Here is a 14,470-nt window from a genome sequence, read left to right on the forward strand (position 1 = left end):
TTCTAATTTAAAAAAGAGAACAAATTGGGGGTCAAGAGGGAGAGAGAACAATACATTGGGTGAGTTGGAAAAACATGTGTAAGCCAAAAAATGAGGCCTTATTAGGAAAGTGAAGACTTTGTGGGTTAACATTTTAGAGTCTAAGTATGAGGGTTGGAGAGGGCTTATGGAGTGTAGAGTGAACAATAAAGCTTCCTCTGTGGTGGAGAGATTTATGTTTGGTTTATGCTGGAAACAGCAAGGAGAAATGGTTTGAGTCTTGTGTGAAACAAGGGGAAGAAATGCTTGTATTTTCAAGGATAACTCTTTTGACTTTGATAAAATTATGCAGGAAATCACGTTTTATGCTTGGTTGTGGATGAAAAATTTGACAAACTCTGATGTCTGCTCTTTTGCTCAGTGGCAATCTTAAACTGCTGTGAGTATATTGGAGTGTATGCGCAGGTAAGGTGGGGGAGTTGGACAGTTGGTGCTATATCGGTTATTGCTTGGTTTTGGTAATGAGAAGGTGATATTGGAATAAATGAGAATATGATAAGGATTTGGGCTCAGCCACAATTAATTTGAAGGAGGGAATTATGGGAATATTTATATGGGTTGCGTATTTATTGCTCAAGGAATGTAGCTGTGCTATTTGCTTCCTGTGATGGGTTAATATTCCCATGCATTTATGATAATTACTAGATTTGTGAGATATCTTATCTCTTGGTACGTGTTTTGGGGGTGGTGCTTTTTAATTGTGTTGATGCTTAAAGCATTATGATATTTGGTTGAGAGGTGATTGGTTAGTGGGATTGGCCACGACATACGTTATGTAGGGGATCATATATTAAATTTAGATAGGGCCTGCTTGGTGGTGGTTAGTAAATATTTATGGTACTATGCCTTAAATAGATAGTAAACACTATTCAGTATTTGTAGGAAAGCCCTTCATTTTGTTTTTGTAGCTTTTGTAAAGGTATATATTATACCTGCTATTACCCTTTTATATTAATATGCATGTTTTTTCGGATAAAAAAAGTTATTATTATTTAAATTATTTTAAGAGTTAATAAATTTAGTTATGATTGGATAATTGTGTGAAAAAATTTATACAAAATTAATATATAATCTTTTTTCTCTTATTTAATTTAACTATTTGAGTTCAATAATTCCTAGTTTCAATAACATATTTGTAACATTTTTAAAAAGTTATAATTTTTCAAAAATTATTTATAAAAAAATTCTAATTATTATGAATCTCCTTATCACGCTACAAGCAGGTAGTGTTGAGCATGAGGGAGGGTCATGCAAAAATAATATTTTGTTCCTCATTTTACAAAGAAATAATATCCTGTTTTAACATTATAAATTCCTGATTATGTGCTTCCATATCAAATAATCAGAATTCCTCAAAGGGATAGAAAGAATTTTTTGACAAACAGTAAGAGGGAAAGAAGAAATTAACCTCTGAATATTCCACAAATGCTCCTCCAAATCTATGAAATTTGCATCCATGGAATTTCTAACCGAGTACCATTCCCATTAATCTTCCATACTGAGCCCTCTATCACAATATCCTTTGCAGATTGAATACTCGTCCATGTATAGTTCGGTCTGTAGTGTTTTACTGCCTCCAAAGGTGAAGAATAAGGGTAATACTTTGCCTTTAAAACTGTTTTTTTAAGAATTTCCCTCCCCGCTTTTGACAGAAACAGCTCCTTCCACCCATTCAATTCATATTATTTAAAAAATTATATTAATTTTTATTAGTTGACAGTACAAAAAAATTTATATTAAAATTACTTACAAATTAAAGTAGAAAAAAAATAATATTTTGTCATGTATATGTTTATTAACATTTATAAGTATTTTAAAAATTAAATGGAGACTAATTTTTAATTAGTTAACAATCTAAAAATACTACATTAATAATATAAATCAAAATTAAAATCTTATTTTAAAAAGTTAGATTCAAAATATGTTTTAATTTATTGACAATATCAACATATTTTTCTGAATATTATATGAAAAATAAACTCAAATATATATTATTTTAAAGTATTGTACATGAACAAATTTGAAAATATGGGAGTTAAACTTCAAAAAAATTACATATAAAATAATTAAAAACAAGGGTTATTTAGAAAATTTGAACTTAGAAAGGATATGCTAATAAAATTAACATACTAACTAAACTAACATTTATCAATAAAAAAATATTTAAAACTTAAAATGCATATATATGTGAAGAATGTCAGACACTTTCTTTGGCACTTTCTAGTTTCTATCTAATACACTCTCTATGATTAAGCTTGAATTTAATAGAAATTATCATTGAATAAAAAATGAGACCCATTAAAATTAGTAATTTATAATCAATTTTAATTAATCATATGTAGATAACACTTAATTGTTACATAAATAATTATGGTTAACGCTTATTAGTGTGTTGATAATAGGGTAAATTTTAATAATGAATAATTGATGTAATTGATATTGGCATATTCACGGGTTAATACTATACTAGAGTGAATAAATAATTGAGGAGAGGGCCATATATAATGCCATATCAATATCACAGACCTTACCTTACCTTACCCACCCACCAATACCATTTATATTTGTCTGTGTTAGCGAAAGTGCTTTTTATCTTTGGTGGCTAGTGGTGACCAAATTAAAGCAAAGGCACTGAAGGGAAGATGAAAGACGAAGATGGCCAAAGCCAAATTGCAGGGGGGAAGGGACAGTACAAGAAGTTGTGGTGGGTGGTGGGTGTTATAATTCTTCTTGCTCTTTGGGTGTTATAATTCTTCTTCGATTCTACCACTCTCCATGATTTCGATGTCCTCGTATGTATTTATCTATATGACTACATAATAATACATGTCCTATGCACCGTGTGTTTGCTTCAGTCTTTTTGCAAAATTGATCTTCAAATCACGTGATTCGTTTTGATGTGTTTTTATTTGGCTAATTAATCATTAATTGCTCTAGTTGCTTTTATTTTAAGGTTTTTAGTCCTTATGGTAAATCTCAGTCTCTAAAACAGTTTTGCGTGACTGTTGAAAGCTTTTTTTGCAGCGATTTTTCGTTGTTGGAAAGTGTTCTGTATTAGCAATGGATTAAAAAAGCTTCACTTTTATCCATTAATAAGGGTTAAGATTTACATGGTTTTTTTTTTATAGAAAGACCCAGACTTAGAATGAAATCAATTATCAGAATCAAATAATCAGTTTCATCTTTTCAATCCAAAAACAAGTTACTAATAAAATTTGTTAAATTCTACAAATATTACATAAAAACTACTTTAATTCAAAATTAATTTTAAAATATAAAATCAAATATGTAAATGCATTTATCTAAAATTGTATTAGTTGTTAACTAGCAGTACTACTTGAATGTGATTTTGGATAATTTTGTATACTCAAAGTAAGAGTGGCTTACCTCGTTTTTGGAATGATGCTTTTCATGCGGCTTACGACCACTTGGTCAGTGATGTTCGGAGCGTCCGAGATGCTGCTGTCTCCGAAATTGCCAAGATGTCCCTCCACTCTCTTCCTCTACACCACCTCAAATCACACTCCGTAAGTTTTTTCTTTATCGATAAATTTTAGTTTTGTTAGCAGAAAATCGAACCAACCATCTTTTCCTTTCTTTCCTTCTCTCTTAACCATCCAACTCACCTTATATCTCTCCACTCAGAAAGTTGAATATTCTAAATCTCAAGTTGTTTGTTCTTTCTAAAACTCACTTCTTACTTCCAACACCAAATCAAATTCTCTCAGATAACTCTTGCTAATGAAAATCTCACCATACATTGGATATAAATACAATGGCTCAATTTATCTCTACAAACATTGATTAATCTTATGGATTGGGATGAACTGACTTCCCAGATACAGACTTTTGCTTACTTGCTATAGATAATAGTCGTGTTTTCTGATCAGATTGTGCAGAATATCATGGGATCAAGAAAAATGAAGCAAGCAGAGAGTAGCATGGACACTACAATTGACAATAACCAATAACAAGACTTGTTACTTTTGCTGTTCAACATCGGAACCCATTTGACACTGATGTGCACACCTCGACAGACTGAAATTGATTGTTTAAGAGCAGTACACACGAAAACACTCCCTCACCCGTGTCTGAGTATTACTTTCCAAGTTAATAAAAAACTATTTTGTATAGGTTTCGGCATTGGGATATATACAACCAAATAATTGTATAAATATTATGTATCCCATCTTGTATATTACGTATTTACGCTAGCAATGTCATTGAATGAATGTACCGAAGACAATTGCTTTCTTGGACAGTTATCAAAAACTGTTATAAGTTACAACGAATGGCACGAAGAAAATGGTTTGCTAAATAAATTCTCGCATCTGTGTACTCCGGACATAACCTTTTCCGGGGAACAATTAATCAAAAGTATAACTAAACTAGATCAGGTATCTACAACTCTTAAATTCTGTATCTTCATTATGTGTCGCATTAACCATGATATTTTGAAAAAATTTATGAATTTAGCCTAGTATTAAAATGATAAAAACCGTATATATTGTCAAGGACTAGAACCATTCACCATGCTTTACATAATCCTCAAAGTTGTTATTCAAAACGAATTTGAACTGTTATAGATGCAAGCGTTGAATAATTACAAAAATTGAAATCAATGACAAATTAATTTAAATTATTAAGCAGCATTGCCAACACGAAAACTGGTTAAAAATGAAAAAAAAAAATTAACACCATTAATAGCAATCACAACAAAATAATTAAAAGATGAAAATTTGAATTGAAACACGGTAAGACTGACAGATAAGATTAAAATCATTGTCAAAGCAATGAAACGTCAAAACAACTACATTAGATAACAAAATTGGTTAAGCAGATCCAATAAACGCTGCTAATGTTTCTGTATAAAAAAAGAACACAACGCCTAAAAACGTAAAAAACCATTTACAAAGTCCGACCAAAATATATGTACATCTACAGTAACAACCTCAATTAAATTAATCTTCTACACTCTGGATCTCACCCATCATGATCCGGTTACTCACAACGTTAAATCCCAAAACTGAAGGGCTGACCTTTTTCCCCTTTTTCCCTTTCTTCTTTCCACCTCCTTTGGAGGATCCTCCTTCAGTGTAGTCCACATCCTGTATATCTGCATTAGCTGATGCCGTGCCTGCCGCACCATGTCGAGTAACTTTCTTATCATTCCTACTACTCTGAAAAGCTATGTCCAAAACATCTGATGGTAACAACTCCTTGTAATTGAGGAATTTATCAATGAATTCATGGTCAGGATCATATGATCCAAGGTTTTCTATAAGAAGCATCTCAGCTTCTGATCTGGATTGCTTCAAGCAAAACTCAAGGAAACTCGTATCTGCGATGCACCAAAAAATAAAACAAGGGAGTTAAAAAAAAACATTTGACTGTATATAAAGAATAAAATACTTTCAACCAAATCGCAAGATTCAAGCAAAGTGATTATAAGAAGCATATATATATATATATATATATATATAGGGGGCAGCCTAATCCATGGTGTCATATTTTAACTGTTCAATTCAAAACCAATATCTGAATGATATGCGTACCTTTTGTCCCAATAAGCCTAACACACTCATTCTCGCACCAATCTCTGAAGTCCATGGCCTCTGAAAATTTAATAAATAATTTGTCAGTATTTAAGAGGATTGTCAAAAGATTCCAATCCAGACAGTACATTATAATTTTGCAATCAACGAGTAGAATAAATAAATAAACTATAGCTTTTTACCAGAATGCCTTGTCATGGCATCTTTTTTCAATTTCAGCACTGATTGAGAAGAGGCAGGTGATGATGCTAGAGACCGTTCAGTTGGTTTGCCACTCACTGATTTTTGTCTTGTCAATAATCCAGGAGAATTACCTTTTAAGGGTCCATTTTTCGAACCCCAGCTACCCTGGCTTGCAAGCTGAGGGAAATCTGACCTGCTTAGAAGAAAAAACAAATAAATCATCAACTGTCCACCAAAACTGGATGTTTGTGGAGACAAGACAACGAATACTCAACTACTGTTGGATAGGGTACTTTAGAGTATTCAAGTTTTATAATGAATACCACACTTTTATAGGGGAAATTATTACAACTGCAATGCTACAGAAGTCTTGTCAAAACGAAAAGCTTATAGACAAAAATTCAGAACAAAAGTTTCAGTTGAGAAATTTGACTGTAAACAGAAAAGCAAGCAAGCATATAGAAAACACAGCAAAGAGATAGAAAACATACTGCTTAGTATCTTGCTTAGATTGCTCGATTGGACCCCAGAACAAGTCATCATCCCCTTTGTACTTTGATTGAGAAGCTTGGGAATTTATCTGAATTGGAGAAGCATTTTTAGATGGAGAGGATGCTGAAATTGACCGTGAGGAAACAGTACTCCATGTAGACTGAGGAGGCTGAGATTTCTGAGGGGGAGGCATTGGGCTCACAGTCACAGGAAGTGCAGAAGAGCCTTTTCGCTCCTGCTCCTTCAGAATGTCCCTTAATGAAGTTGGTTTTGGAACCCTGCCAGAATCAGTAGACCATGCTGGAGAAGGAGATGGGCTTGGTGGTTCTCGCTCTCCTTTCCAAAGAACAAAATCTCCCAGAGAGGGTCCTGCAGGGATGGCAGGCAATTCTTCTTTCTCCTGCTGTGCTGAACGGGAGTTTTTTCCCTTTTCAATGGGGCTTGAAGCTATAGGTGCCTCGGAAGATGCAACGGGCAATGAAGCTTTAGTTCCCAAACCCTTTGATTTTCCAGACTTTTTTCGGCTTCTTTTAGTATCTTTTGCCTCAATAAAATTGCCATCATCCAGTGATTCTGAATGTGCAGCTATATTATGTGAGGGCAATATACTATCTGGAACCTCAGCTTCTATTTCATTAGATTTTTTTAAAACTTCTTCTGCTAATAGATCATGTAGAGGACTTTTCTTGCTCTTAAGATTTTGAGAAGTTTCAGATTTAACAGGATATTCTGTATGGACTCCTTTGTGACATTCACTAGAAACATTCACAGAGTCTGGATTGGAAACAACCCCAGCCCAGGGACTTACCAGACTCATTGAATTGACAGAAACAGCAATATCAGATACAAGTATTTCAGTCTCTGCCTTCCTCTGTTCTTCCTGTTGAATTTCTAAGAAAGATTTTGGTTTGAAACCAGGAGCCGGTTTCCAAGCTCGTCCTGCAGGTACTTCAACTTTCTGCATCGAAATAGAGCTAGCTGCCTTGGCCTCACCCACATCAACTGTTTCAGTGAGGTTTCCAGCAACAATAGCAGGCCAGCCACCAGCTTGTTGGTGATCAACAGCCTCTATGACTGCACTTCCAATCTGAGTTCCCTTGACTCTTGTTTGTTGCATATTTGTTTCATGTAATGATTCAGCCCTGTAGGCTTCCCCCAACTCGCTTAATTTTGGTATTTCAGCTTCTGGCTGATTTGATGGCTGCGAAGTCACATTTTTTAGCACTCCCTTTATTTGATCAGAAGACTGAGATTTGGCTGATTTTTGCTTCTTAGATTTCTTCTCAGTAGCCTTTTTGGGTTCATGAGCTTCAATGCTTCGTATGTCTGCCGGAGAGGGATCAGATACAGAGCTGTCTCTTCCAGAATGTTGCTCTTGATGCACAATATCTGATTTGGTCTTCACCTCCATACCAGGATCACTTGCAGGCAGTAACTCAATCCTGTTAGATCCAGCTGAAGATGAGGCAATGGTGGGTGCAACACACTGTAGATGTCCAGAGTTCTCATCTGGCTTAGAAATTGAGGTCACGACATCAGGCGTAAAATGGCTAGGTGGCAACTGCTCCACTGACTTAGCAGCGTAATCAGAAAGAGAATGAGGTTCTGGACCAATGTGTGGTTCCTCTTTGGGTCTGTTCTGATCAAGCAATGGAGAGCACTCAACAAGAGTTGATATGGGGAAAATTTCATTCTGATACTTTTCATTAATTTGTTCAGTAAGACTAGGGCCCCAATTTTCTGGACTAGTAGCCCCAAATAATTGGTGAGGCAGACGTATAGAAGCTTCACTGCTTACATTACCACTTGTGTCTTGACTAACATTCAGTGGTAAATTCAAAGAATTAGAACTATCCTCATTATGCACACTGGGAATTGGCATCTGAGAGCTTATAGGAAAGATCTCTTGTGGTTGTTGAAGTTGAGAAGGATCAGCATACAAATTCCCCATGGGTAATACACCTTGCAACTGTCCAAAAGATGAATTGTTAAAAAGCTGGCTAGACTGTTGGTCTTGCAACACTTGTGAAAGCAGTTGTTGCTGTTGCCGCAGTAACTGCTGCTGCTCCTCCTGCTTCTGTTGCTGCTTCAGCAACAGGAGTTTATCAATCAAGGGCATCTGCTGTGCTTGAGAATGCAGTTGCAACAAGTATTGCTGTTGCAGCATATTTAATATTTGTGGATCTTGTGATAAACCTGAAGAAAGTAGCTTCTCTGCTGCCAAAGTGTTAGATGGGTTATCACCAGCTTGAGCCAGTAAATTGCTTAAAGACAATTGGTTTTGTGTCGGCAGTCTTTGTTGTTGAATCCCAAATGGCATTTGAGGAAAATTCTGATCATGAAGCAAGTCAATTTTGTTCTGTAGGGGATCCAATGCACCTTGCAAGGGATAATTTGGCCATCCAGCAGCACCATTATTTAAGCCTGCAGAAGCCCTATCGGATAATCCTTGGATGATTGACATTAACTCCGAATTTTGGGACTGAGGTTGACGAGAGTTATCACTCACTGAAGACAATAGTTTTGAATGCAATGATGCATCTGGTACAACATCCGATTTTGGAGCAAATGAAGCTGCATCATGCCCAGGCCAATACGGGTAGGGATTGGGTGGTAAGGACCTCTGCCGTTCAAGCACCATCCTCTTGGCAAGCAAGTAAAGATTATTTCCACTATCAACTCCTGATGGACCCATATTACCAGGATTATTTCCAACAAACCCTTGTAAACCTGAAATGAATAAGTCAAGATCAATGTCAAACCTAATCATCTCAAAACATATCACAGTGTACGAAAATGATGGGGGGGAAATACAAGGGGAAATGATCAATGGATGGAAATAAATGTGTAAATTAGCAAAACAAAAGAGGAAAAATAACTAATAATAACAGGCAAGAACCTTCTGATAATGTCAGGCTATCAAGGGGAGGACTATTCTTGCTACCAGACATAAGTGACTCCAGAAACCTATTTTCAGCTTCAGTATCCGAACCCTGCCTGTGCCTAGAATCACTTCTCAAAATGTCAACCTCATTCAAACCAGCAAGCGTATTCCCAAAAGTATTGGAAATTTGCCGGCCAGGAGCATCTGTAAAGTCATTCAGTTTTGGTGCAGAAAACCCAGGTGGTGGTCGGGCTTTAGCTCGCAAATGAGGCATGACATCACCAAGAGAAAACCACGGTGAGTCCACCGCTGAATTTTCCAGACGAACAGGTAAATCAATACCAAAATATCCTGCCTCAAACCATCCAATAATATCAATTCCTTTAAATGGACCTTGGATTAGACCCTTAGGATCTTTATATAAAAGCGATAACTCCTCTGGAGCAGTCTGAGGAACTCTCCTGGTTTCAAGTTCACTGTCCAAAATGCCAGATAACTGCCTCTTAATTACAGGATCTTCGTTAGCTTGCCACTTACCTACTTCTTTGGAGTCAGATAAATAACCCAAATTATTTTCCCACTGATTATGAGGATCTTTTGGCTGGTGTGAGTTCAGATCTCCTTTTCTTAATCTAACATCACTAGTTACATCTCTGCTATCATGAAACTGGGTGGTAGCATGTTCGCCCAACAGCATTGTTCGCCGTGGAGCACCAGGATGAACAGAGCTATTTCCTTCAAAGGATGAATCTCTATTGCTGGACACCTCATCAGGCACTTTGTAAGAACCTCCATCTTCACCTCTATCTGTTCATAAAATATATTAGACAATCTCGTAGTAAGTGGAGACACAGGAAATTATACTTATGAAAAGCCAGAAAGTATAGTGCAGTGGACCATATCATGAAGAGGATTAAGTCATTAAGTTGAAAGAGGAAACCAAAATAATGTGATATTTAACATAGTTTACACAGTAGAAGTGAAATAATTAAATTGGGGGTGAGAGGATCATTAGTTGAGTTTGTTTGAGACCATGTGATAATACATATTAGACCAGTAAATCTTCAGAATTGTAGATTTTTAAACAATGTGTTACAGAAATGAGTATGACCTTAAAAACCCTTAGAGAAACAAGACTGTTAACAAGTGGTGATATAGAAAAATACCCTATTCACAGGGTTTCATTTATTTCTGCCATTACCCATTCCTTCACTTTTAATTTGTTGGAGGATGCCCTAAGATCCTGTATTTCTCAAATTAATTTGGGAGCCATAACTAATTGTTTTCATTTCATATCAGGAACTTTATGAACAATTCATATAACCAATTTTCAAAGTGTCAAAAACTTACACTCTATTAGTGTCAAAAACCTTACTCTATTAGAGCCTGTAAAAAATAATCTGTGAGTATACAAATAAATATAGTGAATGTACCTTGGAAAGGTGCACTACCAGGTTTCATTCGTCTTGTATGAGTAAAATCTGTTGAGCTCCTTCCATCTTTTGGCACCTGGGGTGCACTGCTGCTAATTATCTCCCCTTTGTCAATACCCTTTAAGACAGTCTGTTCAAACAGAAGAAAAGAAAACACTAAACCACTGAAAAAGACAATTTAGGTGATGAGTGTGAGAACCAATTGCATTCAGTAATTAAAAAACAAATACAAATACACCAATTACCAGTTCCTCGGAATTTGGTGTCAACAAAGCAAGAGGCTCCACTGGTTCATCCTGAGTAAGATTAGGTACTTGCACAAAATCATCAACTAGTTTTCTATTTGTACCCATACCAGTCATTCTGTACACATCAAGCAATTTTGTCCTATTATATTTAAAGGGGTGATTTTCTTCATGCCCGCTTTCGACTTTTTCCAATGCAGTTCCAGGGTATGTGCTACTCAAAGAACTACCAAAAGAACCAGCCCGACCATGTCCAAGACTAGAGACTGGGGATGTATTCTCCCCGCGGCCACGCCCATAGGAAAATGTAGAGGCTGGTTTGTTTGGTGTCGTATGGGAAGGCTCTACCCTTCCACGACTTTGTGAGTAGTTAGGTCTCCATGGCCGATAGTGATCTCCCTCCTTCTCATCCTTTCCTTGATTGGAAATGTTAGGCAAGCCTTTTTCCAAATGTATATCACCATCTTTGCCAGAGTCACTCCATTTTTCACGAATGCCTTCTGGCTCCTTGTCATCAGGACCCCAGCGTGTGTTCCACTTACTCTCACGCCGCTGATCAAAGTTAGTTTCTCGATTTCCTGAATCATTCCATCTATGATTATCAGATGGACCACGGCGTACTTCTGCAAAGTTCTTTGTGGACAAATTATCTGTCCATCGATCCACTCTTCGAGAATCACCTAGGTCTTTGTCTCCATCCCTCCAACGATCCTTCCGGACAGAGGACTTAGTGTCTCTCTCCTCATCACGCCAACGGTCACGACGTCCACTTTCTGAGTCAAACATGGATGGCCTAAAGACATCCTTTTTCTTATGGGCATCATGAACATCCTCTCCCTTTCCAGATGTCTTAACAGTCTCTGAGCGATTGCCAAATGGTGAGTTTGAGACCACATGGTTCTCCTGAGTAGTGAGAAAAGGAAAAGGCAAAAACATAAGCAGTTAAAAATTATTTCTGCAATGTTATGGGTGCGCCCCCAAGTCTAATTTGCAGACAACAATAAAAAAAAAATTAAGAACTAGTTAGCACAGACCACAGATCCCGATCCAGGTTTACTCTCCCCTGGCTTTGGCAGAAGCCACTGTGGTGAGAGTGGAATGGGATTGTCAGATCCTTGGACATCTGCACACAATGGATACAAACTTCAGTTATTAAAAAAAATTGAAGATTTTAACCAATCTCAAAAATTGCCCAATATCATTAACGTTAGTTCAAAAAATAGAAAATACACAGAAAGCATGTAACACGGAAGAAAACCTATATGAGCAACATGAACCAGAATGTGACATTGTGACAAGCATGCAGACTTCAACCAAGGTTTAAAAATAAAATAAAAAATAAAAAAACGCAATCAAATGACTAAAATAGGAGCAAGAATGTCAGTCAGTATATCAAGCAACATGAATTAGAATCACGTGGCAGTAGCCTATATTTGAAATCATTCTTTTTACTTATTTTGGTAAAAAAAAATGAGGTGCAGAAGGCGGATTAACTCAAAAAACCATTTTTTTCTCATTTCAACCATAGTGAAACCAATTATTATGGCAAATATCTGAACAAAAAAAAGCTTCGACTTCAAAAATTGGTGACGTTTACTGTAGTGTAAAACTCCAACCTTCTGAACCTCAGTTCACTAAAAAAAAACGGCACAAACGAATTTTTCAAAAAAAAATCAAAAATTTATTTAACTTCAAAGGTAGTTCAGAAAAGAGCAGAATGCGGCACGCAAATCCCTTGGCAGCAACGAATTCGTGAATGTCACTTCCGTTCCGGCGCCGCACACAAAGCAAAAACAAAACCCTAAACTCGAACACGAAAACGAAGTGCATTTAGGTCGTTCAAACAACGGAAATAAAAATAATAATAAAAAGGCAGGTTCAGGGAAGCTAGGGTTTACAGAAGTAAGTGATAAACCGCAACTGAATAAGAATCCAAAAAGAAAAAACATAAGTGGCGAAGGAGAAGAAGATTTGAAGAAATAAAACAATCGAAGCTAAGGCACGTAAATCAGAAGATTCAAATTCAAAACAGAAAAAAGAAAAACCTTTGGAGATCTGCAATGGCGGTGCGACGGAGAGGTTGAGGCGAGTGTCGGAGGCGGCGCGTGGTTCAGCCATGGATGATGATCAGCGAGAGTAGGAACAGAACGAAGCGAGTGAGCACTGTGCGAACGAAAACCCTTCTTTTCTGTGCGAGAAAATAAAAAACCAAGGGGGGAATATAGGTTAACTCTTTCAACACACTTCATAACAATGTGTGTTAGGGTACACGATAACCCCGTGCAACCCCGTGGCGCACGTTAGCGAATACCCCAGTGATTATCGGGAAGAAAATAGCCACGCGCTTTGGAGATGTCCGTGTCCGACCCGTTATCTGTTTACGAAGGACGTGTCTTCCACGCGCCTCGTGCATTGAGAAGGGTTTTTTACGCTGTTGAAAATGCAATTCCCCTCGTATTTTTTCGATTATTACCATCATAGGTGTGCGCACTTCTCCCCAACCCGATTAACACGAAACGACTACGTATTGTGCGCGGTACTAGTGATCCTAGGGTATGGTGTGATCATAAAATTTATTTTCCGCTTAAAATATATTTTTCATATTTTTTATCATTAAATATTAATTATTAATATGTTAATTTTTGTTAGAAGGATTCAAAATTACGATTTATTTCTTTTTTCCTCCTACTTTAACTATCAACTTAATTTTATATCTCTAATGTTTTTCATACTTATGTTATACTTCTTGTTTAGTTACTATCTAAATTTTAATTTATTTTATTACATGACATTTTCAAATTTGTATTTTTGATATATGTCATTGGTCTAGATATATTAAATAATAAGATCATATTTTATTAATTTATTGCATCATTTTGACATGATATTCTATTAGTTTGTTATGTCATTAATTAATGGATTAATAACAAATATTAAAAATAAAAATTTAAAAATTTTAGATAGGAAAATAAAAAAAATAACTAGCAATCTGAAGAAAAAAATATACAAATGAAAAATATATTTAAGTTTTTATTTTTATTTATTTTTTAGATAATTAAAATTTGGGTTTATAGATATTTTTGGTAAGACTTGGACCGTAGCACATGGAATGTAGGGTAAAATCTTGATGTTGTTCTTTATGTGCTTCTTATTATTTTTGCTTTTTTTTTTTTTCAATTATGTGTGCCGCTCCTTCATTAGAACTTGGCTTGTGGACAAGTAATTCATGATATTCTGATTTTGTGCTTTTGGCTTTATCATGCGGCAAACTAATATCTGCAACTATTACTTTTTTAGCGTGATCATGTTTTATTATAAAATAAAAATTATAATCAAAATTATTATATGCATATTTTAATTGTATTTGGTCCTTTAAAATTGACTTAATCAAAATTATTTCACTTTAAAATAAGGATGAGTTTATTTAAACTTATTTTTGAAATAAGTATTTTTTAAAATAAAATAAACAGTTTTATAATTTTCTGATCAGTTTGTCTAAATTATTTTTACTTAAAATAAATAATTTTCGATTTTTTAAAGAAATAAATCTTATATTCCTTTAAAAAAAACACTTATATTTTAAATTTATTTTTAAAGATTTAAACAAAATCACTTATTGGTATCTTAGATTTAAAAAAA

The 14,470-nt window shown here is 35.5% G+C and overlaps 1 protein-coding gene across 1 annotated transcript; it reads right to left on the bottom strand.

Annotated features, from left to right (window-relative positions):
• Positions 1-4,833: 4,833 nt before the first annotated feature.
• On the bottom strand, positions 4,834-13,065 carry LOC100813188 (protein ESSENTIAL FOR POTEXVIRUS ACCUMULATION 1). The gene is made up of 9 exons (XM_006601251.4): positions 12,877-13,065; positions 11,866-11,954; positions 10,832-11,734; positions 10,587-10,716; positions 9,169-9,960; positions 6,269-8,999; positions 5,777-5,970; positions 5,595-5,654; positions 4,834-5,380 (listed from the first exon to the last, which is right to left on the bottom strand). Exons 1-9 carry the CDS (start codon positions 12,947-12,949, stop codon positions 5,001-5,003), a joined length of 5,352 nt encoding a protein of 1,783 aa, XP_006601314.1. The 5' UTR covers positions 12,950-13,065; the 3' UTR covers positions 4,834-5,000.
• Positions 13,066-14,470: the final 1,405 nt, after the last annotated feature.

The sequence above is a fragment of the Glycine max genome, chromosome 17, assembly GCF_000004515.6.
Source record: "Glycine max cultivar Williams 82 chromosome 17, Glycine_max_v4.0, whole genome shotgun sequence".
Lineage (NCBI taxonomy): Eukaryota > Viridiplantae > Streptophyta > Magnoliopsida > Fabales > Fabaceae > Glycine > Glycine max.

Bases quoted from the DNA above. Each gene is read 5' to 3' on its own strand.
- LOC100813188 (XM_006601251.4), bottom strand. From the start codon at position 12,949: ATGGCTGAACCACGCGCCGCCTCCGACACTCGCCTCAACCTCTCCGTC. The intron at 9,961-10,586 runs GTACATTCACTA...TTTTATGAACAG, and splicing joins TGGTAGTGCACCTTTCCAAG to ATAGAGGTGAAGATGGAGGT. The intron at 9,000-9,168 runs GTTCTTGCCTGT...TATTCATTTCAG, and splicing joins TAGCCTGACATTATCAGAAG to GTTTACAAGGGTTTGTTGGA.